This window comes from Apteryx mantelli, chromosome 1 (genome assembly GCF_036417845.1).
Source record: "Apteryx mantelli isolate bAptMan1 chromosome 1, bAptMan1.hap1, whole genome shotgun sequence".
Lineage (NCBI taxonomy): Eukaryota > Metazoa > Chordata > Aves > Apterygiformes > Apterygidae > Apteryx > Apteryx mantelli.
This window is the reverse complement of record NC_089978.1, coordinates 138,000,454-138,028,355: the sequence shown is the minus strand read 5'-3', so window position 1 is coordinate 138,028,355 and position 27,902 is coordinate 138,000,454. Positions and strand designations below refer to the sequence as shown.

General features: G+C 43.9%; 1 protein-coding gene across 1 annotated transcript; it reads left to right on the top strand.

Annotated features, from left to right (window-relative positions):
- Window positions 1-1,387: 1,387 nt before the first annotated feature.
- Window positions 1,388-27,562, top strand: YBX3 (Y-box binding protein 3). The gene is made up of 9 exons (XM_067304163.1): window positions 1,388-1,708; window positions 5,746-5,809; window positions 7,569-7,602; window positions 12,744-12,833; window positions 13,504-13,626; window positions 22,211-22,305; window positions 25,475-25,643; window positions 26,314-26,414; window positions 26,935-27,562. The coding sequence occupies exons 1-8, from the start codon at window positions 1,471-1,473 to the stop codon at window positions 26,377-26,379; spliced, it is 879 nt and encodes a 292-aa protein (XP_067160264.1). The 5' UTR covers window positions 1,388-1,470; the 3' UTR covers window positions 26,380-26,414; window positions 26,935-27,562.
- The last annotated feature ends 340 nt before the right edge of the window (window positions 27,563-27,902 follow it).

Sequence of the window (27,902 nt, the reverse complement as noted above, 5' to 3'; positions counted from 1 at the left end):
GAGGCAATTTAAAAAGTGATGTGGTGGGGGTGTGGAATTAGGATGGGGTGCTAGGGTGCCAACTGCAAAAAAACGAAGTAGAAACATTGCTGAAAGGATACCAGGAAAGCTGTACAAAAACTGGGAAAAGGACAGAAAAAATTAAGAGGTAGCAAGGAAGGCAGGAGAGACGAAAGGACAGTGGCAAGGAAAGGAGGCAGCAATGGATAGCAACAGTAAAAGTTGGCAGATGTCAACGGGGGTGCAAGGTGGAGAACACTAAGGGAGAAAAAGTAGTGACAGGGAAACAGTTAACAGGGAAAGAGCTATGAGAAATAGGAGTAACAGCTAAGACAAGACAGGTAATGATGAGCCCGGAGAGAAGGTGACAAGATACATTTAAGGAAAAAAGAATATTTGTGTTATATGTAATGTTATCAGTGTAGGACTCATTTGTGCAACAAGCTTATCAACACTTGAAAATGAGCACGGCTTCTACTGTGAGCATTGTACAGCAAGGAGCAGCACGGTGCAAGGGTGCAGGAAGGCCCTCACTAGCCTCACACTGCACACATGGGGCAAAACTGCTCCTCCCCGCTTGGGAAAATTCACCCAAAAAAGTAGAAGATTCACCAAAAAAGGCAGCCCAGGCAAGCTCAGGGCTTATTGTGGCACCGGGAGGGGTGCGCCCCTCCCTGCCGCGCCCCACGGCCGCGCCCCGCGGCCCCACTTGCCCGCGCCTCACTCGGCTCCGCGGTGGCCGCGGAGGGGCAGGCCGGGCCCGGTGCACTCCGCAACGAGGCAGCAAGCCAGGGGCCTCGCGAGGCCGCGCACACCCGGGGCGGCAGGGCGCTCGCATGTACGGAGAAACACCCACACCTCAGACATGTGTGCACTCCCCCGAAGCACGAGCACACTCGTACGTGCTTTCCACGCAGGTGCACGCACCGACGCACACCTAGCACAGACATATATAGTCGCTCGCAGCTCTATCAACGAACACGCGGACCTCCCTCGCGTAGGCATGTGTCGGTGTGTGCGCGCGCGGATGTGCCGGCACACGCAGACGCGGAAGTGCCCGCGCCCACACGTACGTACACACACTCCTAGAGACACACGCACACGGGCACGTATTTCTCCACACAATCACGCACACACAAACGCACCGAGGCGCACCCGCACGAACGCCGGTGCGCAGGCTACCGCACACACTTCCACGCGCGCGGCCACCCGCCCCCGCGCACGCCCTGGGACACGGTGGGCGGAGGTTGCTCCGCGCACGCCCCCCTCCCGTGGAGCCCCGCTGTCCCGCCGCAGGGCGGGCCCGGTAGCCGGCGCGGCCCCTTTAAATGCTAATGAGGCGGCGCGAGTCCCGGCCCTGGTCCCCGCTGACTGCGTTAAAACTTCGGCGGGGCCATTTTGGGGGCAGTAAGACCCAGCGCGGGGCCCGAGAAACATCAGTGAGCGCCGCGCACCGACCTGCCCGGCACCATGAGCGAGGCGGTCGAGACCAGCACCGCCAGCCGAGCGCCATCCGCCGCACCGCCCACCCCGACGACCACCGCTGCTGCCGCCCCGGCTGCAGCCCCTGTCTCCGCGCCGCCGCCCGCCGTCGCGGACACGAAGCCTAAGAGCCCTGTCAGCGGCACCGCGCCGGGCGGAGCGAGTGTGGAGCCGGCCCCCGGCGCCGCTGCCACCACCGCCGCGGAGACGGAGAAGAAAGTGCTCGGTGAGCGTCGGGCGGGCCCCACGCCCAACTTTCCCCGGGACCGGGCCTCCGCGGCGGGCGCGGTGGCAGCACGTGGCGGCAACGCCGCCCTCGGAGCCGGCGGGGCGCGGCCGGGGGCGCACTGCCCTCCTGTAGCGGGCGGCGGCGCCGCCCGCGGCCTGGCCCCCCAGGGGCCGTGAGTCAGGAGCCCCCGCGGAGCGGCGCCCTGCTGGGACGCCTGCGTGGAGCTGGACGGGGCAGGGCGCTGGCTACGGGGGGCTCCGGTGCTCGGCGGTGCCCCGGGCGGCCCGGCGCGGCGGGCGGCTCTCGCCAGCCCCCGGCGAAGCGGCCCGGGGGCGCGGTAGCCTCTGCACCACTCTGGGATCCGCGGGCGCCGGTCAGCGGTGGGGGTCGGGCCGCGCCGCTGGAGCCGCCCCGCGGGCAGTGCGGAGTGCGAGTCCGCAGCAGCCATGTTGGGTCGCTTGCTAACAGCGGTCGCAGCTCTGGTACCTGCTCCCAGCTCGCGTCCGCGCGGGACCCCGGCCGCGGCAGGCGCGACGTGAGCGCCGCGCCTCTGGCGGCTGGTGAAGCTCAGGTGGTCCCACCTTAGTAGCAGCTGCTGGTAAACAGCATGTGCAACCAAGAATCCAGATCTCTTAAAGATTTAAGATCTCTGTTCAACTTCCCTATCTATAAAGGCTGCTAACTGTTCTTAGAATGATTCTAGTGGGTTGGGGTGTGTGTGGTGTGGGTTTTTGTTTTCTTTAAGTTTCTGCTTTATCAATAGTGAAGATGTAAATTGAATGCTGAGTTGCTACCTCTATACTCGAGCCAGGTGGATATCTAGTTTTTCTTGTCATGATTAAACAGGACCAACCAGTTGAAAAGGACAAGACTTCAGTCTACAGTGAAATTATTGTAGTGGAAATAGGGATCTGCTACTTATAACTGCATACTTTTAAGAGGTTATTACAAAGGTGAGGCTGACTGCTAGTGCAAAGCCCTGAACTTCACTAAGGAAAGACAGCATTTTAACTTCTGAAGAGAAAGACTTGAGGTCTGACTACAGCAGATACAGGAGCAGGTAAGGATTTCTCTGGAGCTGAGGTAGGAAAAGTTCTAGCAAAACAGAAGTTAGAAACTATTATTTGTCTGTTTTTCCCCCTATTCTGTTGTCTAGTTTGTCAAGTAATTGCAGTAATCAGTCAAGGCACATCTGCAGCTGTTGGTACACCTGGCTGGGGGTGTGTTTTTTTCCTTACTGTGGTTTGCTTCATTCATGTTAATGGTCTTTATTCAGCTCACCTGTCAGGCTGACTTAGACTTTTACTATTGCTTTTTATTTAAAATAAAAAATTGAAAGCACAGGTGCCTTTCCTATTCTAGTCCAAATTAGCTCTGCAAACTGGCCTTATTGTTAGGCCAGCTTTTTGGCAGAGAATGTGAGAAAGTGATTATTGATAATGCTAGTTGAAAACAAACTTGCATTCGAGTCCATCTCAAATATCCCTGTTAATGGTCTTATAATTGTGTAATTAAGTCTGCTTTTATAAAGGTGCCATTAGAGCTAAGCAAGCATCAGAACTTGCTGAGTATCTGTCCTCTAGGAGCAAGAATAAAGTCTAGTCAGCTTTCTTTTGTGTTTAGTCAGAGAAACCAAAGAGCTTTGGTTTTCCCTTCTGAAACTGATGAAACTAAGGCTACTTTTGCATGGGTGGGAATTGCTGATCACTTCCATTGTGTCTTGTGGAAATATGTGGCCTCTGCCCCTTCCTAATAGGATAGAGGTCATCACTTTGCTGCCTTTGAATTCTCATTAAAACTGGTTTTGGCTTCCTCTGGGCTTGTCCTCCTGCCCTGCCTGATCTCCCCACTATGACAGTTCAGACTGAACAATGGCTGCACTATAGTCATGTGGATGTTTAGTATAACACTATTGTCAGACATGCTTTCTCTCACAGTAATACTTAAGGGAGAGTACAAGACCAGTGCAAATATGGAATGATTTCCCCAATGTCCTATCTTAAAAACTATACTGGAAACTTCCCCATGATCTCTGACAGCCTGTAGGTAAGGAGCAGTATTGCTCTAGCTAGTTCTGAATCTGTGTATACAGACTTCCATTTATCAGCAGCCAATTGGCCTTGTATGGTGAGTTTTGATCACCTTTTCTTTCACCAGTTTTTTGACTCCTATAGGAGTTTTTTTTTTTTCTAAGACTTCCTAGGCTTCTCATCCTCTCATAATCTAACTGAAATAGGCCAATGGCTTCAATAGCTATTTTGAAAGGGAGGCGGAAGGGATGGTGGTGGGAGAATTGGTGGTATTAGCCCTGCTTAGAAAATCAGGCTAAAACCTGTCTGGTCACTGGTACTCCCCCTCCCCCCCCCCCCCCCCCCCCGCTCCTTCCATCTTCCCCTTCCTTTCCCTGTTGACTTGACCAATATGGTGAACTCTTGTCTGTAGTCAGTGCCTTAATGATAGCACTGAGCATCTGTTTGTACCTAGTGTCTTTTCCGTAAAGCTAAACCTAAACGAACAAATAAATGTTGGTGCTGAAGATGGTGATTGCTACTGAATCAATGCTAGGCAGTGGAACTTGGGGTTTTTAGTCTCTGCAGTACTAAACAGGGAGTGGAGTGGGAGTGGATGTTGTATTATGTAGAGCCCTTTTCTCTAGTATCTATTCTAGTCTTAAAGTAGTTCAACAGTGTAAACATTTCCTGCTAGAGAATCCTGTTCAAGAAGGCCAAAATCTTCTAAAAGTGTAATGAGAAGTGGCCTGTTACTACTTTCAATAATTCATGGCAAAAATACAACCAGCAAAGAAAGCTGCTGCTTGGGCTGTGTATTGAGTGTTCTTATACTTCTGACTGAAGTAAAAGAATGACAAGACTGCATGGGACCAAAGCCAGGGGAAGAATCCAGGTGTAGAGCAGATATACTGCAAAGCATTATCTGTATGCTTCTTGCCTCTAGCAGACTGTGGCTTAGGGAGCTCTGAACTGGAGACTCCCTGGATTTTCCCCCTGCCCCCCAATTGGGCCTTGTGTTGTGTGCCCCCCCCCCAACCCCTGTCCCCTTTTTTTTTTTTTTAAGTGGTCTGCTGTGGCTGGCTAGACCCTTTTCAGCTAATACTATATGGATTGCGCAAATGGTTGTGATTATGCTGTGTAATAGATGCATGTATTAAAATATAGAGCCCAAAATTCTCCCTTTCCTACAGATTTGGCAAATATAGTTTAGTGGTCTCCACCCAGTTGCTGAGAGGGAAGGAGAGGTCAAGCTACTTCCATCGCTGTTGGGTTCCTCCCACACCAACTACATGTTGGAGGAACAGGTTTCACCACATCCTGTAAGACACGGCAGTATGGCTTGTATGCAAGATGTTGGTTGGGTATTATGTGAGAAGCAGGAGCTTGTCTTGATCCTAGAAGCCTTGGAAAATAAAGCTGGTCACTGACATAGCTGATAAATCATGAAAGAGATCTAATAGTAGGAATAGAAACAGAGTAACACTTGTTGGGCTCTTGTTTGGTTAGTGAGGATGACAGTAATGCAAGGAAGTTTGTATCCAAAATAAGGATCTTCTGCCTCTCCACTTGAACTGTATGATGTTTATGTGATTCTCTTCAGCCTAGGAAGAAAGGAGGGATGACTGCCTGAGTGAAAGAGGAGACTTCTAAATAGTCTTTTTCAGCTCTTTAATGTCTGGCTTCCAAATTAGAACTGATGAATGGCAGTGGGGAGGGTGTTCAGCTCAATTGCTCATTTCTGGAATAAGAAACAGAATAGCAAAGGGATGAATAGCCAATTTTGAAAACAGCTGGAGTTTATTCTAGATGCTGCATGGTAACTTCTTAGCTGAGGAACAGAAAGTTAAGGTACTGCTTCTTGCTGCTACATTGGTATAAACTGAAATGCAGATGAAAGTACACCTTGAGTGTGAAGGGAACAGAATTGGTCTGTCTGTGACTTCATGTGCAGGTATAAAAGTGTTTTTGTAAAACTCTTGTACTTCCTTATGTTTTAGGGTAACTTTAATTTTTTCTTTCCAGCCACTAAAGTTCTTGGCACTGTCAAGTGGTTCAATGTCAGAAATGGATATGGCTTTATCAACAGGTATGTTTAAATTGATGGTCATATTTATACTGCACTAAGACTTATGGTACAGATAATATGCCATATATTACCAGTTCTCAGAGATCTAAGACCTAAAAAGTTCATACAAGTGACTGCTAGGCTTTACCAGACATTCAGAAATTTCAAATGTCTTGAGACTCCTTCCCCCTTCTCTTCCTTGCACCCCTTCTCCCCCTCCCCTCCCCCCCCCCCAAACAAAAGGGCAGAGGGGGAGGAAGAAAACAGAAAGGCTCAAACACATAGCAAATCTAGTCTGCTATTACTAGAGATGTAGTATGAGTAAACATGAGAAACAAGTTTTATGAAACTTCGTATCTACCTGGCTTTTTAAAGCTGGGAGTAAGGTTGGAGGATAAGGGGGACACTTCGATAAAAGTTTGTGATAACTGATTAGTCAAAATACCCACCCTAAATGCACATTGAAATTCTCCACTAATCACTGAAGATTTTCTGGACCTGGCTTCACAGAACTTCCAGTTGTTTGTTTTGCACAGAGAGAGAGACACACACAAACATCTGAATGGCACTGATAATCCATGTAACTTTTAGTGGTAAGTGGTTATTTGTCAGATGCCAACCTTGAGAATTTAGGTCTTGTGCACCCAAGTTGTTGGAGAAAACTTTGACTTCTAAGGCTAGAATATGTATGGGGTTGAGGGTTTTCTAAAGGACACGAGTGTTTATGAAAAATGAAGTTCCTGCATGGTGAACATCTGTCTTGCAGTGGAGATAATTAACACTTTTTTTCCCCTGCAAGTCTTTGAACTGTCATAGAGCAGTTAATTTGAGTAACTTGAACACTGTAGAATGGGATAGAGCCCTGTCTCATGGAAGCTGAAGTCAGTTCTGGTATAGTATTAATTACAGTATTTGGAGACTGCTGTCAGTGCTGTGTGAGGTTAGAAGAACAGCTTGAATTGGGAAGAAATATTTTGAGTCTTTCATATTTAGCTCAAGACTAGCGCTTCAAGTGCTACAATGTAATAACTTCTATTAGTTGTCTCATCAAACTGAAATCTACTGCTATGTTAGTCCAGTGCAATCAATCTTGGATTGTATACTGTCTTCATGAACTTTTTGACCAACCTATTTCTGTAGAGGAAGAATTGATTGAACAGGTGAGTGTCTAGGCTGATTCTGCTCTATGGGGATGTAGAATCAAGCTTTCTGACCCATCCTCATGCCTTGCCTGCAGAAGCCTGAAGTGGCTCACATAATCTAGACAATGGAATTGGTTGTTCGTGTCTGGGTCCCTGTCCCAATGGGCATTCCTAGGACCTCTTGTGCAGTGTTACTTTGGGTTTCACTGAAAGAAGAGCTCTGTTAACAGCTGTGGCCAGGCCTATTGATAGTCTTACTTGACCTCTAGGATAACATGCTGGAAGCTCAGGTTGCAGGCCCTGTGGAGGTTTGGAGGCTGGGAGAGGTAAGGTGTGTATGGAGGTGGTGAAAGGCAAGCAGTCCCATTATTACTGTCTTGTGTCAAAACTGCATCTTGAATGTTTGCCCACAGATTGCAGGGACTCCCATTCTGAAGAGTGGGGAGTCCTTTCTACCATCAAGCATGTGACCCTGGAAATTCACTGCAGGGTCTTGACAGCACAGACTTATACAGAATGTATGGCACCCAGGGGATGTACTACAGGCTGGGGGAAGGGAGGGTTTACTTGTGAAGTCAGGGATTTCTATTTAAGTCTGTTAGTCTAAACTCTTATGACTTCTCACTTGCTTTTCACAGAAACGATACCAAAGAAGATGTGTTTGTTCATCAGGTAAGACAGCAGTAACTGTACTTACAAAGTGCATTACATATGGTTCATGATAAATTTTTAGTGTAACTTACTTCCTGGAACAACCACCCCAACTTATCATGACTTATGCTTAGAATATTTACCCTGAATATCTTGAATGATCATGTACTCATAAATCCTATTGTGACAAGAAATAGTATTGGAAACCTTTCAGGGAGGAATTTGAGGGTATTTTTTTTCCTCTACAAAGTTAAAATTGAAGGAGTTAAGTATTACAGCCCTTCATGCATTTTTGTCTGTTTACTCTGATTTGAACACAGGCTTTTTTGGGGGGGGGGATGACTTCTATTTTGTAAATTCCTTGGTATTTGTTGCTTCTCCTTGCACCCCCCTGCCCCTTGCAATCCATGCATGCATTTCCTTGCACTCCTCCTCTGTCTTCTATTTCTTGCTACTGTCTTCATTTGCAGGTCTGCTCTGTCTGCCCTTCCTGGTATTGGAGAGTAGTGATCTAGTCTGGCTCTTTACCAGACTGCGTTGCCATCAGCTGTTGCTGCATGAGACAGCTGCTGTTAGGAAGAAGGAGAGAAAGGCTATGTGCCAAGTGTGGCCAAGTACAGAGAAATTGCCAAGCAGCTTGTCATTAGTTAACTTTTCTTGAACTGCCAGTAGGCTGTTCTGAGCCTCTCTGACCTGAGACTTGTGATATAGATAGCTGAAAGGAAGAGAGATGATGTCTGCATGCTGACATAAACTTGGTCAGCTTAGATCTGGATGTGGCACATGGGAGACTTACTTCACCAGAAAATGAAATGCTGCCTTTGCAGTTTGTCCCATATGTAAGGATCACATGAGGGCCCTGCAGACCTCTCAAGCGTGAGCTTTCTCTGTGGTATAAGTGACAGTATTTCCATCAGATGTAAGCAGGAGGCTTGCAGGGAGATGAGAAGTGCATGTCACTGTTTTAAACGTGCTGATAAACTTGAAGAGCTAGTTTAGTTCCAGTGGCTTCATGACTAGATTGCATGTGACAACTGTTTCCTTGTGTAAAGGTATCTAGACCCATTACTCCTAAAATGGATGAAGCTGTGAAGGAACTAGTGCCCCTAGTGACTGAAGATGTCAGGAAGTGTGCACACTCCAGGCTTATTTAGTGCATTGAGAGCAAGAGCCCTCAATGTGAAGTATATGCGAATACCTAATAGTTGCCTTTTCCTTTCTTAATGACCATGTGCTGTGTGGACCCTGATAGAGGGGCTGAATCACTCACCTGATGGGAGTGATCTGGAGGGAGATGCGAGGGGGTCTAGTAGCTGAAATACCTTCTGGATAGGCAGCACTGTAAAATTACCTTGAAGGAAAAACAAGGTGTCCCTGAGAGACCCCTGAGAAGATATGTTGGAAAATGACTGTTCTGCTGGTGTACAGAAGTGACATGGATCAGCACTTTTCTACTTGGGAAGGCTGGCTGTGAAGACTCAATACTAGTTTCCTGTAGGCTTTCACTGTTTGATCTATGCTATTTTGTACTTGGATTGCATTCACCTGTGCTGATAACTACCCACATGTAAACTGTGGGGAGGGGGACAGGATATGGTGACTGATTTCTCATCTTCTTGCAGCTGAAATTCCATAGGAGTGAGTACTGGGCAAAACACTGTCCTGATGTCTCAAATACTGCCTCACAAGCAAACTGGCATCTGATCAAACTTGTTCATGGGTTCTGCATAGCAAAGGAGATATTTTTGGGTCTAATCTAGATCAGTTGCAGTTGGTGTTACTAAACTATTCCATCTCAAGCTAATCTTCTACATGTGAGAAGAGGGGTAACATAAAAGATGATGGGAAGCTGCTTGAAGGGTGGATCAGCCTTGACACAGTTCTGACTGAACACAGGCAGTGGGAGATATCCTTGTTACAGGGGCTGGGGGCTGCCTGGCAGGAGTGGCCTGGGTGTCCGGGTGGCCTGGCTGGGGCTCTGCGCCCTCGGGGCGCCGGGGGGGGGGGGGGGGGGCAGCGGAGCTCGGGGCCCTGCTCCCGGCCAGTGGTTGAGGCCTGCTTAGTGAGCCAGGCGGGGAGCGGCGGCGCAAGCAGCAAATGAATGGCGTAAGCAGACATCCTGCTGTGCGCTGCCTTGCTCTGTGCTGTTAGTGACGCGCTCCGGCTCGCGGGCCCCGCCCCTCCCCCTGCTCTGGGACCGTGGGGGAGGGGCCGGATTATCTGTCTAATCCTTTCAGAGCGAGGCTGACCTAGTTGAATAGAGGCGCCCTTTCCCAGCGGGAGGGGAACAGCCAGATCCCGTGATGGGAATGGGGGTTAATGCTCTGTGTGTGGCTATTGGGTGGTGCTGTATATAAACGGAGGGCAGATTAAAATGCTTTTCTCTTTAGGGCATGCATGGCTGCTTTGAGTTAACCCTCTGTCTTGCTGGGGGGGGGGAAATCCCCAACAATGGTTTGGGGAAGGGTGAGTTCTTTTGACTTAATCTCGCTTGTCCTTGAGTTGGTTCATGCAAGATGCTGTCTAGGGCACTGTTAGTTAATCCTGACAGAATTGGGGGTGTTCATGTGTGTGCATGGGTGTCTTGCAATTTAACACCTTTAAAAGTATGTAGGTAGCTAGAGAAGCCTAAATTAGGCATAATTTGAGTCAGCAAGCAGTGAGGAGAAATTAATCTCTGCTGCTGCACAGGTTTTTCTGGGTCACATTCATTGTGCACAGTGTTTATGACGCAGCCTGCTAGAGGTGCATCAGTAACTGGTGTAATGGATCTCTGCCACTGCTGTGACAGCACTGCATGTAATGAGTGGTGTCATGAGGGTATGGGAAGAGTTTGGTCAGTACTCTGCTCATCTGAGCTCTGCTCTCTCTTCATCGGTGTTGCCTGGGGAAAGGAAAGGCTGTGTCTTCATTCTTCAGTACCATCTGTGTTAACACACAATACCTGTCTGCTGAATCAAAGAAGCTGGAGGTTGCTGTGTGCTGGTGAACAGTAATGGGGAGCATAGTGCTCTCTTCCCTCTAGATATAGAGTCTTTTCATCAAGCCAAGAGCATAGGCTTATTAGAGGCTTATTACAGCAGTTTACCTGCTACTGAAGAAGTAAAACTCTTACAGTTCCTGCTCAGAATTCTAGGATTTACTCAAAATCATTCCTAGTTGCTTTATAAAACAAACCCCAGCCTATTGTGTGGTGGGCTCTCTAGCCTATTGACAGGTCATTCAACTGCAAATCTGAAATTTGAAGTCTTTGTCCATAAATCTCAAACACTGCGTGTTAAGCCCTGTTCAATATATCATCTGTTATTCAGCTTGGAGGATGTTTGAGGAACTTGATTGATTTTCAGTATACCTTTTGCTGAAAGGAAATCTAGTAGGTTCCCCATCCCCCCCCCGCCCCCCCCCCCCCCACACACACACCTCTGCCCTTACCAGGAAGAAGAAAGATTCTGGAAGAAAGCTTGTCAACATCTCTGCTGTATGCAGAGCACAAGCCTTCAGAGTTTGTCAGTTGTCTCAATACAAGTGGTAGTGAAATTAAATTTGTAAACTACATTGAGGGTAATGATTTTAATATTAGTAAATAGCATTTGTGGAAAAGCTGTTCCTGTAGCTGATTTTAGAGATGGGTCAGTTACTAATAAATCAACAGAAAACAAACTAAGTAAAGAAAGCAAAGCCTTGGCTGAAGGTGGGAGTCTTTGCTTGCTGAAGTATTTCCCAAAGGAATTCACTTGAGCAGCTCATTCTCTTCCTATATCAAAAAATTCTTGGATTGTTTTCGCTTCAATAGCAGTACTATGCACAACTTTTGCATTTTTTCCTTGAATTATTTGGGGGCATTGCTGGATACAGGGAATAACATGGGTAGATAGAGGGATGAAAGAACATGTTGGATTACAGCCTGGAACACAAAAGGGCCCATATTCAGCAACATGAGAATACCTTCCCTAAACTGGTCAAGTTCATCTTTAAACTGCTTAGAACTCTTCCTTCAGTACTTTGATGGGAAATACTTTTGGACTATTGTTGCCTCAGTGAATGAATATAACTGCCCTGTATTGGCAACAACTCAGCTGACTTTCATTCTGCCTGTTTTTCTGGAACTGCCAACAGATTTCACAACTGTAATTTCTTAAGATGGGTTTAGGCATTGTATTTAGTGCATGCATCATCTCCTGGATCCTATGCATCCATGTCCTGTGTACTAACTAAATACACCCATATCAGGAGGCTCTGAAAGCAGATTGGTGTTTAATAACCAAATAGTGCTTCAGGAAGAAGCTGGCTCTCAGATTGACTTGCATAATGGATTACTTTTTTCAGCCTTTTTAGTTTGAGCCCTTGCATAATAAACTGATAATAGCCTTGTTTTGCTAACTGCCTTTTGTGGAATCCCAGAAGTATGCAACAGTGAAAGGGATCTGTAGTTCACAGGTTGAAAACCAGTCTGGAAGTTTGAGTGTTCTGGTAAGTCTGAGAGGGTTTTTTCAGCTGGTTTTGATTCTAATCTGTGGTGTTAAAACTATTTTGGGGGGGTTCTTTCTGGAAGAGGTGACTAAAGATTGAGACTCTCTCTTCTGGTACTATTCCTCTGCCTTCCTTAGGGAGTCACCTAACTCTGGGGTCTGCCTTACAGTGCTTAGATTAAAATGCTTCTTTCTGTTACACTGAAGCTATAGCAGTTTTTCTTCTCTAGTTGCTATGATACCTTATAGTTAATGCTATCTTCATTAAAAATGTTCCTGGTCTTAAACTCTCTGTAGATGGTTTACAGGTCTTTAATGATTGTGAAGGCACAGGTCATGCTTGCAGCTGGAGCTGCTTTGGTATTGCTTGCAGGAGGTCAAACAATCAGTGTGAACTCTATTCATATAAACATGTGAAATGATCCAGGTATTTAGTAGGTGTGAGAGGGGAACCTGGGACAGCAGCTGATTTGTAACCTCATAAGTATTGAGAAAGGAATGAATGCTGGCTGAGTAAGGAAGGGCTAGGGAATGGGAGACACTTGTATATTTGCCATATCTTGGTGTGGTGACTGGTTTGTTGTGTAAAGTTGATAACATAGCAGAAAAACACTGTCCTTCCCTCATCTAGAGGGCTGTGAATGAATAAGCTGAAAACTAATGTTTTTCTTCCTGTATCATCTTTCTTTAAAGACTGCAATAAAGAAGAACAACCCACGGAAATATCTGCGCAGCGTTGGTGACGGAGAAACTGTAGAGTTTGATGTGGTTGAGGGAGAGAAGGTAAGAGATTATGGAGGTATAGAAGCATAGTCCAACAGAGTTAACATCACTCTAGTGGGGAGTAACAGAGCATTCCGTGCATACCTAGTAGTTTTGTCTACTGTGCTAAAGTAATCCCTGCAGCAGGTGGCACTCATACAGCTTTTCTCTAAAGTCTTCATTAAGAAATGTTTCTAGGTAGATCTCAAAACTCTTAACTATACATTATTGCTTCTAGAATCTGTAATTCTTACTTGAGAGAGCAGTTAATGATTATTGGGCAGCTTGCAAGCTTGAAATGATGCATATGTTGCCCCGAATTTTTTGTCTTGGAGCCTGGTCACTTAAGGATTGTAAGAATCTACAAGTTTGCAGAACTTCCATTTTCTCCAACTCTCTTTCTGAGAGTTTTGCTTTTTGGATCTTTTGTCTTTAATCTGTCACTTCTGCTATCCTTATTTTTTGTGTGAACTCAAGAGTGGCTAGTGATGAGTCTCTTGGGTTATGGGATTGAAAATAAGACATGCTTTTGCAACTTGAGGAAGAAATCTCTGGAGCTTGGACCTTATGTTATGCAAACTTCCTTTGTATTTCCTTGTCTTCCTTCCCCTTCTACCTATACCTTATCTTTCTCTTCTCACCTCCCTTCCCACCCCCCCCCAGTTTTCTGACTTTTTTTGGGGCCTTTTAGGGTGCAGAAGCAGCTAATGTCACTGGTCCAGATGGAGTCCCTGTAGAAGGCAGCCGCTATGCTGCAGACCGGCGCCGCTATCGACGTGGCTATTATGGCCGACGCCGTGGACCACCTCGTAGTGTAAGTTTAATTGCTTTATAGTGATGGCCATCCTACCTCCTCAGCCATCTTCCTTCCAGTGAGGAAGATTCAGCACTGGAATGTGGTAAGCTGCCTACGCTTAACTAAGGTGTGAGTGGTGTTCTGCAGCAATACACTGCCTTCCTTCAGTGCATCATTAAGGTTGGTACTGACATTTCTGTTACTGGGTGTCCTGTAGGTCTTTTCTTGGCATATCTTTCTAGAAAGGTACTAAAGCATCTTCTTGGATGTTAATATATCTGCTAATTGAGAAGATTAAGCTCAAAGGATTGAGACACCTAGGTGTTCACCTTCACCTGAAGCAAAGGGTAATATCTATATTACTTTAAGTAACATGGCCATCGTTTGGAAGGGTTTCTTGAAAAACCTGATTTGTTAGCTGTTCAATGTTTTTGCATTTAAGCATGTAGCATTTTGACCAAACAGTTGCAACCTCCATGTAAGTGTCATCCCTTTGTAGGCCTCCTCCATGGTAGTATATCATAAAGATAATGCACTCTTCTTAAGCTGGTCGCACACTACTGTTCACAACATCTGCAAGCTTTCCTAAACAGCTTCCCTACAAGCTTTTACATGAAAAGGAGTATGTATAAGGTGCATGGTTGTAGTTCTAGCAGTTACTATCCACATCATGCTTAGGCTCCAGGGACCAATGCAGCACACCACAGGCTTGGCAGTATCTTTTTGTTTATAGGCGAGTCTGATCATCACTTGCAGGAACGTGTGAATGATCCAATATGAGAGCCCTGTGGTCAGTCTCTGCACAAGCAACATACCCCTCTTCTTATCTTTTTTCTACAGAATTAGCAGCAAGGAGGCGAACAGAAGTGTTGCCAAATCTGTCCTTAAAGTCTAGCCATTTATACTAGCTATTGCAAGATGTTTTCTTTAATCCTCTGGAACATCACAGAGCCTCAAATACATGAGGTGTTCTTTCTGAAGCCCTTAGACTGCTAGAAGCTGGTGCTGGTATCTGATGCCTCATTACTGAATGTGTCTTGCTTTTACAGTGATAGACTTTGCAGCTTCAGCCTTGTTGATGTTTCTGGTCTTATCTGTTAGGTCATCAGCTATATTCCAGTGTTGGCACTGTTTCTTTGTTCTAATGAAATTAAAATTTCCCTTAGCTGTCTTTATTGCTAGTGAAAACTTTAGCTGATATTATTGGCGTTGACTTGGAGCTGCTTCAGGTTCAAAATTAGCAGACATAGCAAGGCTTATACACACTTGTACTACTGACTGTGGAAAGCAGCTGTTTCCTTCTGCCTGAAGAGTGATAATGTGAGACTCGTCTTGGACACAGGGAACATTCAGTCTCAGGGTACTCACACTGGGACATATTCTTTTTGTTGGCTAATGTAAACTCATGCAGCTAGAAGAACCTGGCTCTCTGTGGTACTATATCACACTTGGATCCAAATACTTGGAAGATTTCTGATATTGGACAAATTCTGATATTGTACTGTTAGCCTTTGGCTTGCTCCTAATGTCTGAGAGTCCCCAGCTTGATCTGATATGGGTACCAGATTGTAATTGTTGTGTAACTGGTACCTGATCATCTTCTGAAGTCATCTTTTTTTGATGACCTAAAACATACTGCTTGATTCTGGGAGAACTGCAGCCTTCAAAACTTGTAAAAGATATTTAACAAAAAGGTGTTCATCTGGGTGTTCATTTCTCCTGATTGCTCATAAAGTTTGTTAGCCCATTCCTTCAGTTTGTTGAAGTCCTTCTGAATGTGAGACCTATCCACCAATTCATTGACTGCTCCCTCTGATTTGTTGTCATCTGTAAACTTGTTGAGTGTGAATTCTGTCCCATCATCAAGGTTGTTGAAGATTGTACAGTACCATTCCCTTAGGATGTCACTTTTAACAGGCCACCAGATAAACTTTGAATTGTTGACCCTTTGAGTCTGGTCCAGCTAATTTTCTATTTGCTCTGTAGTCCACTCATCCAGTCTGTATCTGAATTTAAGTATAAGGATGCTATGGGAGACTTGCTAAAGTTGAGGTAAATGCCATCACCTGCTCCCTCCCTGTTTTGCAGAGCCAGTCTTCACAGAAGGCAATGAGGGTGACCAGGCATAATTTGCACTTGGTAAATCCATGCTAGCTGTTTCCAGTTGCCTTAAGGCACTTGGAAATGGCTTCCATGAGGACGTGTACCGTGTGACTTCTTGAGTTATAGGCCCCTGAGTTCTGAAGGGACTGAGCTTAGGCTGACTGGATCCTCCCTCGCCTTTCTTGAAGATGGGTGTGACACTTGTCTCTTCCCAGTAATCAAGAGCTTCCCTGATAGCCATGACCTTTCAAAGATGGTAATGGCCGCACAGTGACATTGGCCAGCTCATTCAGCACTCTTGAATGCATTCTCTCTGGTCCCATAAACTTACAGGTGTAGACTTTGCTTAAGTGATATTAACTTTTCATGTTTCAGCTTAGTTAGGAGTTCCCTGTGCAGCCAAAGCTGGCTGTGTGCTGTGCCTGCTCAGTCTCTTGCATATTCTTGTCTTCTGAGCTAGCTATCCTTGAAGACTGACCAGCTCTGTCAGACCCTCTTACCCTCCCACCTGTCAGTTCCCTGAACAAGCCAAACTCCACTCTAAGTGCATTTTTCACTTCTGTTAGGATCTTAAACTCTCCCATCTCATGGTCACTGCATCAAAGATTGTTGTTGGCCTTCACATCTGCAACCTGTGTAATCTTCCTTATGTGTGAGTGTCCAATTAAGCATCTCACCTAGTTGACTAGTGATAACCTATGTGAAGAAATTTTCCTCAGTGCACACAAGGATTCTATTGGCTTGTGACCCACCCTGTTGCACTTTCAGTAGATACTGATGGTTAAAATCCATCCAGGGTGACAGCATTGTTGTTTGAGTACAGTTGTAATTCTTTCGAATCTGGACAAACACAAAGACTAAAGAGTTCTTTCAGATACTTCTGGTCTGCTGCCTTTCATTGAAGAAAACAGCTTGTGAAAGAAGAGTGGGAGGGATCCAAGTGCCACTTGTTCTGCTTTAGGCTATCAGCAGTGGTATTCAGCAGCTATCTAGAAAAGCAGCATACCTCTGCTCTTCTGAAAGCCACTATGCAAATATATTACTGATTGTACATGAGTCTTTAGTAGAATGTCATGAATTAGAACTCTTGCAGCCTACCCTGTGTGCATCTGACCAACTTTTATCATCTACGTATGTGCTAGGTGCTGTAGATTTCTTTGTCTGTCAGTGGACAGAAATAAGCATTTTTGGCATGCAGTTCAACCCCTCTGAGAGCTGATGTTTAAAACGGGCCAGATGAGTCATGCTCTTTAGTTTGTGTCTAGAGAGAGTCTATGATGGATTACTCAGATGTGGATGTCTCTTAATGGGTAAGAAATGTTCAGGGGAATAAAGATGAGGAACAAGGATTTAGTGGCTGATACCTCATTGTACCTTCCCCTGTTATACTTCACTGAGATTCTGTATTCTCTTAAAATCCTTGAGACAGCTGCTATGTGCTGGGAATTGGGTGCTAGAATGTGCTGCTGATCAGCTAATTGCATCCTTCTCCCCCATCTATCTTCAGGGAGAGGCTTTTGCTTCTACTTTTGTGGCTCAGCTCTATTCATGTCTTGACTGTAGTACAGGAGGAGTTCTCATGAACCTCAGCACCAATGCCATTGGTGCTTCCGGTCATGACAGGTCCAAAAAGAGCTGTTGCTGCACTCATACAGTTCTTAGATATCTATACTGAGGTTTATGGCCCTGATGAACCACCTTATCTTGAAGGAATGTAAAATGATGCCATTCATCTTTGTCCTGGGGCACCAAAGTATTAATGATTCTTCTCTTGAATCTGGTTAGCCACAGTGTTCTGCCACATGCTAGTTGTGGCATCCTTTTTCTTAGGCAAGCTGGACAAAATGAGTACTGGAACTTAACCCTGCAAGAACATGGTGCTAACTGGGAGCTGACATGGCAACTAAAGGCAATGCCAGTAGATGAAATACTGCCATATTGCTAGGAATATAAGAAACCAGGACTTAGCAAAAATATGCTCTACAATCAGATAAGCTTGATCTGTTATTAGGATCTTTAAAGGATACCTAAAAGTCAAAGGGACTGATATCCTTGATGGGCAGGATTAAGCTAAATGTGTTGCTTTAAGATCTAAAGTAATCAGCAGCAGAAAAGAGCTGAAGGTGCTCTTAGACATAACAGCCACAAGTGGTGTGTCAGAAATTGTATCTGTAGCTAAGTTAGCAAGAGTCCACATCTGATTGTGGCATGCAGACTGCAGAGGATTTGTTGGAAAAGGGTGGAATATGAGAACAGTGCTAACATAGATGTCATATTTTTGCACCTGAAAGATTTGAAAACTTTTCTCTCCATTTTGCATCAAACTACAGAGAAGGGAGGTGTTGTGCAGGGCCTGTCCCTGAAGCTGTCCTATTGTAGGTCAGTGAAACCACTCAATACGCTTGTCTGAATATTCTTGTCATCCCATGTGTAGTTGCTTTGGCAGATCAGTTGAGAGTAGAGCGAATCCTCATCTCGAGCTAGTAACGCTCCCTTTTGGGGATTGTCACCCACATCAGTTACATGTTCTTCACATTGTAACCGCATGTCTACTGCATCTAGAAAGATGCCTCTCTCTAATATCCTTTTTCTTTAATGAGGCTTCCTCTCCCCCCCCCCCCTTTCCCATGCATAAAGGGGGAAGGAAGGCTGTAATATCCTAGAGTTATAGCAGTATGTATGTGATATTTTCTGAATGGTCAAAATCACTTCTGTCACCTCCGTCATAGATGTAGTAAAAGCTTGTGTCTCATCATTTGAGGATGCATTTCTAGCTAACTGACTTGCAGGACATTCCTGAAACTCCTTAGGTTTGGGTTGCTAGTGGTACAGCTTTCTCAAACTTAAGAATCTCAAGGATGTTCACTCAGCTATAGGTGAGTGGTAGCTGCACACCTGAAGGAATAGGTTTTAGTGTATCCAAGTCTGCTACATTTAAGATGTATTAAGTTGCAGAGCTCAGCTGCTACATTGTCCATCCTCAATTTACTGAAGAAAAGTGAGTGCTATATTGCCATTCATAAACTAAGACTCACTGTAACTTGAGATGACTTTGATGTGGTGACCTTGCAGTTTCAAGAACTTGAGCGAGGTGATTCTCCCCCTCTACTCAGCCCTGCTGAGGCCACATCTGGAGTAGTGTGTCCAGTTCTGGGCTCCCCAGTACAAGAGGGATGTGGCACTACTGGAGCAAGTCCAGCGAAGGGCTACAGAGATGATGAGGGCACTGGAGCAGCTCTCCTCTGAGGAAAGGCTGAGAGAGCTGGCCTGTTTAGCTTGGAGAAGAGAAGGCTGAGAGGAGATCTTATTAATGTGTACAAGTATCTTAAGGGAGGGTGTCAAGAGGATGGGACCAGACTCTTTTCAGTGGTGCCCAGCGACAGGACGCGAGGCAACAGGCACAAACTGAACCACGGGCAGTTCCATCTGAACATGAGGAAAAACTTCTTGATTGTGAGGGTGACAGAGCACTGGAGGAGGTTTCCCAGAGAGGTTGTGGAGTCTCCTTCTCTGGAGATTTTTAAAACCCGCCTGGACGCAATCCTGTGCAGTGTGCTCTAGGTGACCCTGCTTGAGCAGGGGGGCTGGACTAGATGATCTCCCGAGGTCCCTTCCAACCTCAACCATTCTGTGATTCTAATTGACCACACTTAGCAATTGGAGTTCACCCAGTAACAGTTGATTTCTGTGTGATTACTTGGCATGGTTTTAGGCAAATGCTATCCTTTGTTTGCCATTCTAGCTCAAATATGTCTATACTCTAGGCATAACTTACTGGATCTGTTTTTGAACATGCATAAATTTCTCAAGAATGAAGAGAACCTTGAAGTATTTAAGATGTTTAACCAACTTCAGTGGAGTTTCATGTGAATTGTCTGGAAAGTTCTGTGGAAAGTGGAAGTACTTGTTCATATCAGAAATACCTTAATTTTATCCACAAAGAAAAGTCTGAGGTTCTTACTGAACTGTCTATGATAAGATAGATGTGGTATGGAGCTGTAGTCAGAATGTTATAACAAATGATGAATAATGGAATATTCTTGAACTGGTGATGCTCTCATATGAAATACTCTGTGCATTCCTGACAGAAGGAGCCTCTATGCCAGTGAATCAGAAAGTAGGCAAATTTGTTTTGAGAACTACACTATTTCTTGCAAAAAAGACCTGTAGATATGAATAGTAGTATGTGAAAACTAGAGACTCATCTGAAGAGATGTAAGAACTAAGGAATAAATTAGGATGCCATGGGAAGCAGATGGGTAAAAAGCTCACTGTTCATTACAGTAAATGTTTAAATAAAGATATTTTTACTGGAGTGAGGGGAGATGAAGGCGGAATGAAATTTTGTATCTTTGGCTTAAAGAAATTTGGGAGATCTTCATGGGGAATTATAGCCTGCCTGTCTGTTGTGATTGTCTTCAGAGGAAAATATAAAGTGCAGCTGGCCAGTTTCTTTTGTTGCCTTTTAGGATAACCAAGGTGTTAATATGAAGTTGGAAGGTCTCTGTGGAAGAAGTTTAAGCAGGATCCCATGTGTTTTAGAGGTGTAGTGCTTTTAAGAGTATGCATGAAGCTTTCCTAATAAAAATGCGTCTAACATTCAATATCAGTGCAGTAAAACAACATCTCAAAGTTCAGGTTCTGTTTTCTGGTCAAACTATCTTTTTCAGTGATTTATGACAGCATAGTGGTTTTATTCTGGAATCATACTTCTTCAGCCAATATACCTTACATAAGTATCTACCTATCACTGTCAACTGATTTAGGTATTAGTTGAATTTTTGTGATATTATAGAAGCTGCAGGAAGTTGCTTAAGATTTTTGGGCTAAGCAATTCAGTTGCTTTACCATGTATAGCTTTCGACCAACTGTTTAACCCAAACCTAGTTAGAATACCAATATGTCAACGTTCAGTTTGAGACGAATAAAAAGATAATTTCTGCATTGTTGTTCTGCTTTGTTCTATAAAAATGCTTAACTGGGTTCTATTTGAATCATGTTGAAAAGTCGTTCTTTGTCACTACAAGAGAAGGAAACTTCATGTTTTTTATCTGAGATATCAATGCAGACTTCTGCTGGGAGGAGTAGACACAGTGGACTTTACCATTTAAAAACATGTAGAAATTCAGTATTGACACTAAGCTGTGAATGTGATGCTGATTGCCAAGGGCTATAGGAGAGCTTTCTGTTTGAAAATACTGTGTGCCCTTCCCTACCTTTAAGTTGTTGCTTTGTTAACTCCTGGTATGTCATCCCTCAAACCAGATCTTCTAGGCATTTATGATCCCGTTTTTATGGCACTGAAGTGTTAGGATTGAATGTTGATTGCATGTGTGTTTGCTTAGATCTCATGGAAAAGAGAAATGGTGATTTTGGTGAAAGACAACTCTTTGTGCTATGAGGGAGATGCTTGTTGGAGTCTTGTTTCCTTTTCTCCCTTCTTCAGCTCTTGCTGCTCTTTTGTGTTTCTACTACCTCCCCACCCCTCAAAAAAGATTCTGCAGGTTTTGCTGCCTCTATCTAAAGAGAAAAAGGAGTGATGGGGGTGGAATGTATTAAACTGTAAAGTTATTTTAAGATGCTGTTTGTTCTGTATATACAGAACAAATTGGTATTCCAAAAAGAATATAAGTAGTAGTATCCTGTTGTAAACTTGTAAAAGTTTGACTTTCCTTTTAGGTTTTGGACCTCAAGTGATTCTCTACAGCTGTCAGAAGATAGGTAGTAATAATAGGTATCTACTCACTAAATATTTAAAGAAACTCCCATTTATATTGATCAGTTTTTATAAATAACATCTGATATGTTATATATTTGTGTTTTATATTTTATTTTATTAACATTGAGTTCTGATCTCTTGCCTTCTCTTATGCAGCTGGCCCTGTCATATTGCTAAGAATAGCTGGCATAGCTATTTATAGGTACAGAGTCTGTAATACAGCAAGTGTCTTTGGGTCATGTCTCTGTGCTTTTGGAAGACTTGGAAAGCAATAAAGAACATCTGAAATCTTAATGCTTTTGGAGGGGATTTTAATCTGATAAAGAGGCTTGTCCAGATCTGACAGGGAATTCTGTTCCATTCCCCAAGATTTCTTGTTACAGCCTGCAGCACTCCAGGCTTTCCAAATGTTTATCTTCTGGTTATTTTAGTTAATCTCTTGTTAAAGAAAAGTTCACTGTCAATGCCGTTATCCTGAAATTGCCTGTAAAGCTTCTGCCCTTTGCCAGAGAAAGGGAGGAGGATCATCAGTTAGCTTCTTTGCCTCTTACTATGAGGAACAAGAGCAGCATTGTTGGTTTGTTCTTTCCTACTCTCCTCTTCGCCAAAACAAAAGCCTTCAGAGTATCTGCTCCCTTTTTTACCAGGTATGCTTGCATTTTTGTATTGACTTACTGTTCTGTTTAATATGGTATCCAGGTTTTGGGCTATATAGTTAATGTACTGCCTCTGAAATTATGCTTTATCTTTGTCTCAGTCTTCCATTTTCCTTGGTTGCAGGGTGGTGAAGGAGAGCTCAAGGATGGGGTCACAGAAGGAGGACAGCTTCATCAACAAGTCCATAGGAATCCTACTTATCGCCCACGCTATCGCAGGTTTGTACTATTTCCTTTGCTCATCATTGCATTTGGATGCTTATGTGATCTGTAGAGGTTTCATTAATAGCAGGAAGTTGTATTCCCTGGCATTCATGTACTTTCAGATAGTAAGTACAGTAAGAAGTAGCCTAATTTCTTAGGAGAAAGGAGAGCCACAGGAGTAAGGAAACCATGGTAGAAGTTAATGTGTGTGTTACTTGCAGCCAGGAATACATTAAGAAAGAATTTTCTGTATCCTGTTACTCTTAAAAATTAAGCAATGTATTGAAATGAGTTGCAGGTTCCATGTCTTCACAGCTGAACTCTTCTTACATTTTTCTTGGACAAGCATTGAATCCAAATCCCACTTGATCTGGGACAGGTAGGCCCACTATCTACAGAGGCAAGGTGTGCTTTGTAACCCTCCCTGTGGACTGAAGCCAGTAGTTTGTGCCTCAGTGCTGAACTAAGTGACTTGTGTGCAGGTGTGCCTCCAGCCCTGTCCCATGTGTCACATGTAGGCACGTAGAGGTATGTGCATCTTGCAGCTCAGGCTTTGTTCTAAGCACTGGTGCCACTTGTAGGTGCATGAGAAATCCTACTTACTGTTCAGGAAGAACTGAAGTCATGTCCTATTTCTTATAGACCATTAGATTATAGGGCAGTATTATAGTAACTTTGTAATATTCTATGCTAGCAGAGGGAGTTGCTGACAGTTAAAACCTCGGTATTATGTTCCATGAGGGCTTCTAATGGCTTTGTTTGGGGAGTAATAAAATATGAGAACTATTGGAGTTACTCTTGCTAGTACTTTGGAGAAGGGGGATGCTAAAGAGGCTAGAGAGCTCCCAGAAAAATAAGGTAAGTCATCAAATGGCTGAAGGGGAAAAGGTGTGAAGATTGGAAGCTACTGAGCAGTCAGGAGAGGAGACATCAAATGAAGAAAGTGGGAGACAGGCTGAAAAACAAAAGGAGGCTGTTATCCCTACAATGGGTAGTAAACTTCTGGAACTTTTGCTGCCAGATGTTGGGAATGTTAAACTTGCATGAGTTCAGAGGGAGACTGTTCAAATAGCTGGAGGAGAACACTGTTATGGTATTACTGAATAGGCAAACTGTATCTGGCTATTGTTACTCTTCCCTAGGGAAGAGCTAAACTGAGCTAAATGGACCCTTGAAGACACAGTAGGTTGTTCTTAGGTTCTTAAGTAGAGACCGGTTGGGTTTCACTTGAACACTGGTGCTTTCCAATGGGATGTGCACAGTAACTTGCAGAGTCATCTGTGTTCATCATTCATCAAACTGGCTAATGTAGGATCACTTTATTTTTTTTCAGTCCTAGTTCTGACATGACCAGTCAAGCCTCTGCCCTTACACTGAGGGAACAATTCCATGACCTAAGAACTCATTGCAGTTCAAAACATCAGTCTGAAATAATCAGCCTCTGATTGTCATACCTTTTGAGATGTTACCTCACTTCTTTTCCACCGAAAGGCAGTTAAGATCATTGAGATTCCTGGCTTCTTGTGACTTGTTTATCTTGGAGAATGAATAACAAGTGAGATAAAACACTGGATTGTATTCACTGGTACTTTCTGTAAAGTATCATGGCACCTCCTCTCAAGGAGATGAATTGTATTGCACAGTCTGCCATTCACTACACCTCACTTGCTCTTCATCTTCTTGTCCTGTTTTCCTATCGGCTAACTTATGAGGTCAAGCTCCAAGTTTGAATTTGGAGAAATGAACTGTGAAATGGACAGAACCCCCATTTTTCATATGCATATTCGTTGAAAACCAACAGCAAGGGGTAAATACCAGTGCAAGGAACAAGAAGCTAAGTTTTATAGGAATTACAAGACTGTACTTAATTGGGCATGGAAAATGTGGTCATTACAAATAATGTTAAATCCCTCTGGATGGTGGATCTAGAACCATAAGCTTTCCAGCTCCTACTCTGATCTCTTCTATCTGTAAACGTTTGTGCTGGCTCTAGTAACTAGGATAGTGGGAACTGGGATAGTACTGATGCTTGCAGGGGCCTGAGCTGAATAAGTTTAATTCCAGAAAGTCTTCATTAGCTCGGGTGCAGCAATATGAAAACACATGGCACCAACTCAGGTTCCAGCCCAGATGCAATGTTCCATTATGTGGATGTTCTGCTTCCATACACAAATTTTTGAGAAACAATATAGTTGGCTAGTCAGGCATAGCACCACACCAAGTGTAACAAGAGAGCTCAGTTTTTGCACCTGTCACATAGGTGAACTGCAAACTAGATAGTTTGCCCATGCCTAACAGGAATTCACTCATTTTTGGTGTCTTTTCCTGTAAGAGGTACCATAGCTTAGTGTATCCAATTTAAGTGTCTAATGTGTTTCTGTGTGAATTAAGAGACAGGCATTGCATGCATTTACATGCACTAAAACCAGTGACAGTAGAGCTTTTCTGCTAAATTTCTTTGGGAAACCTAAATTGGCTTTTGGGACTAGACAGCTGTGAATTACTTAAGTCAGCTAATAGGAACTAGATAATAGGCAATGACTGTCATCGCTTTCAGCTGTGTTTTGACACTTTCTAAACAAAATGTGTTTATGTTGGAAGTGGGATGGAATGCTATTGCATAGTTCAGAAAGATTGACTTAGTATTAATGAGGTCCAACTCTCCTGACTGAGATGCATGTTACCCCCTTTTTTTTTTTTTTAATGGCCAAGGGGAGCAACATCATTTCAGTTACCTGAGAGGAGGGGAGATCCAGGAATGGGTTCACAGGTAGAACAAGGGTTCCCAGGTATCAAACCACTCAATTATGAATAGGCCTGGACCTGGTGTACAGCTAGCCCAAGGCTAATTTGGCAGAGTTGGCCTGTGCAGCTTCTACTGGCTCTTTTCCTCTTTTAGCCAGCAATTCAAATTACCTAACTGCCTCTTTATTGTAGGACTGGCAGTAGAGTATGCTGATATAGTTCTAGCAGTGGAGAGAGACCCAGGCTGCTTGTCTAGACCAATGAAATAGGTCTTTCCCTTCTGACTGTATGGCAGCTAAATTCCAAAGGGATGGTTTGCTGTCAGTTAGAATTATTGAAGATGGAACTTGCTGGTTAGAGAGGCTTTTGTTGGACCAAAGTTACTGTGTCTTAAACATCAAACTTCCCATGTACCTGATATATTTCTCCCTCTTTTCAGAGGGCCCCCACGTCCTCGCCCTGCCCCGGTGGCTGGAGAGGCTGAAAAAGAGAACCAGCATGAGGCCAATGCTATGAGTCAGCAGCCACTTCACCGTGGGTATCGACGCCCGTATAACTACCGGCGTCGACCTCGTCCACCCAATACTCCAGCTCAGGATGGGAAAGAAGTAAGCACCCTCCTGGCGGAGACCGAGTTTGGGGCTGTTGTTGATTGGATGAATGTTCAAGATCCTCTGCTGTTCAGGTTTTTTTTTTTTTTTTTAAACCCAAGTATACTGTTAGTGTGCTGAAAGAGTCTGATGGTGTTTGTGGTGAAGGTAGTTGGCTTCATTGCCTGTTCCCTGTGACCTTGTTTGAGAACCTTAAATGGAACACTAACCAGCAGTGGGATGGGAACAACTTCTGGATAGTTCTTAACTGAGGATCAGATTATAACTAAAATTTCTGAAGTAGATGGGGACTGCTGTATTTTCCCACTTCCCCAGACCATCAGTCTCCAAGCTAAGAGAAAGATTTAAAAGCTCCAGATCTGTTTTCTGATCTGCTTAAACCAGCTGGTTTCGGTGAACTATTTGCAAACACAGGCTTTAGTGAGGAAAGACTCATTCTATATCCGCTTGAGGTGGTCCCCTCCATATTGGAGATGGTTTTTTTAAGAAGTGTACAAAGATTAAGTATTACATAGCAGATTATCTTTGTATTCCCTACAGTTAATATTTTCTGATACTTCATCTTTCTTGATTATCTTAAAGCCTGGGTTATACTGATGCTACTACTGAACAGAGAAAGGGTCTGGAGGTCGTTCTTTGTCTGTAATGTAGGTTTATTGTGTCTCAGACAAAGGTGACTGAAACACCTGCTGAAAATCCTCCTCCAGTGACCGAGCAGAGTGGTGCTGAGTAATGTCCGGCTCCCCAGGCACCTTTACCATCCCTCAGGTAAGTCAGATAGGTCCCGTTCTCCAACTGAAACACGATTATGTATGCTTCTAGGACCCAGAGCATCTGTCTGGCCACATACCCCTATGCATTAGGTTGTTGCAATAGCTTTTGAGTCTTATATAGACAACCCAAGGAACTTTCTTCTGTTCTGCTTTTTTCTTTCCTGCCTCTTTGTATTCATCACAAAGTAAACTTCTGTAAAAGATTCTGCTTCATCTGTGTGATTTGTTTTAAGGGGGTGCTCCTAACTGGTATATAATACTGGCATCTGTTGATGAGCTGGTGCTGTTTCACTTCAGGAAGATACTGTACTCCTATAGGAAGATGCTGTACTCTTAACTTGTAGATGAATAAGCATGACTTGGCTTATCCTGTAAGTTACAGTCACAACTTGGTCTTCATCTGAAATCCCACCCAATAGACAGCTTTGTTTTCTAGTCCAGTGTTTCTTACATTTCTATTTCCCAGTAGAAATGAAACCAAGTAAATTGCATGTTGTAATTTGGCTCTTCTACAGGTGTCCTAAAATGCAACTAAAAACATAACACCAAAGAAACATTCAAGCAATAAATTGTCAACAATGATGAGAAAGCAAAGATTCAAACTATTGGAACTTGAGAGAGAGAAAACTTACCAGCTGCAGAGATCCAGGAAACGCCCGCAAGATAAATGCGTGAAGAAAGAGAGTGAGATTCAGAAAGAGCAACCTGCCCAGTTTCAACAGCAACTGTGGGTTTTTTGATTTGGGTTTTTTTAAGAATTTCACTGTTTCACTAGCATTGAATTTTTCAATTTTTCTTTTGGTATCAAAATGAAAAGGGGAAAAAAACAACCAAAGAACTGAAATTGAAATCAAATGCTTTTTTATTAGATGCTGGTGCTAAACCTCCCAGGTGTGATGAGGTTTTTTCTGTGCCAGTCCTGTTCACTGCAGGACATGGGGAGGAGAAATTTCCGCTTTCCTTGGTAAGATCTATTTGAAACTGTGCAGCATGGGTGATGTTTCTCACAAATAAAAGTGATTTCAGCTACAAAAAAAGCAAATTACCTATTGACATGTTTGTTCATGTTTACATTTAAAATTGTGAATGATTGTATTTTGCTGCTTCAGCACATATATCAAAATTAAACCTGCCTTCTTAATATGTGTTGGCATATTTTGCCTAAAGCCATGCTGGATACTACCTGTACAAGGATATGGCTAGATTAGAAACTGCTTTGTCTTGAAGTAGATCCACTATAGAGAAATTATGCAAAACAGCAATAATCCACACCCCTCTCTGCTTCTGTGATTCATTAATGGTTGTTTTTTCTGTTATCTTGCAGCAGGAGTCAGGAGACTCCAAGTGGGTTATTGGGATGTTGCTTTCCCTGTTTTGCTAGGCTTTGTGTTATGTAAACATTAGAGTCCAAGCTTTGGGGTTCCTCACCATTGAAAAAGACAGCAGGCTTAATTGTCACTTTATTCAAGCTTCAGTTCCAAAT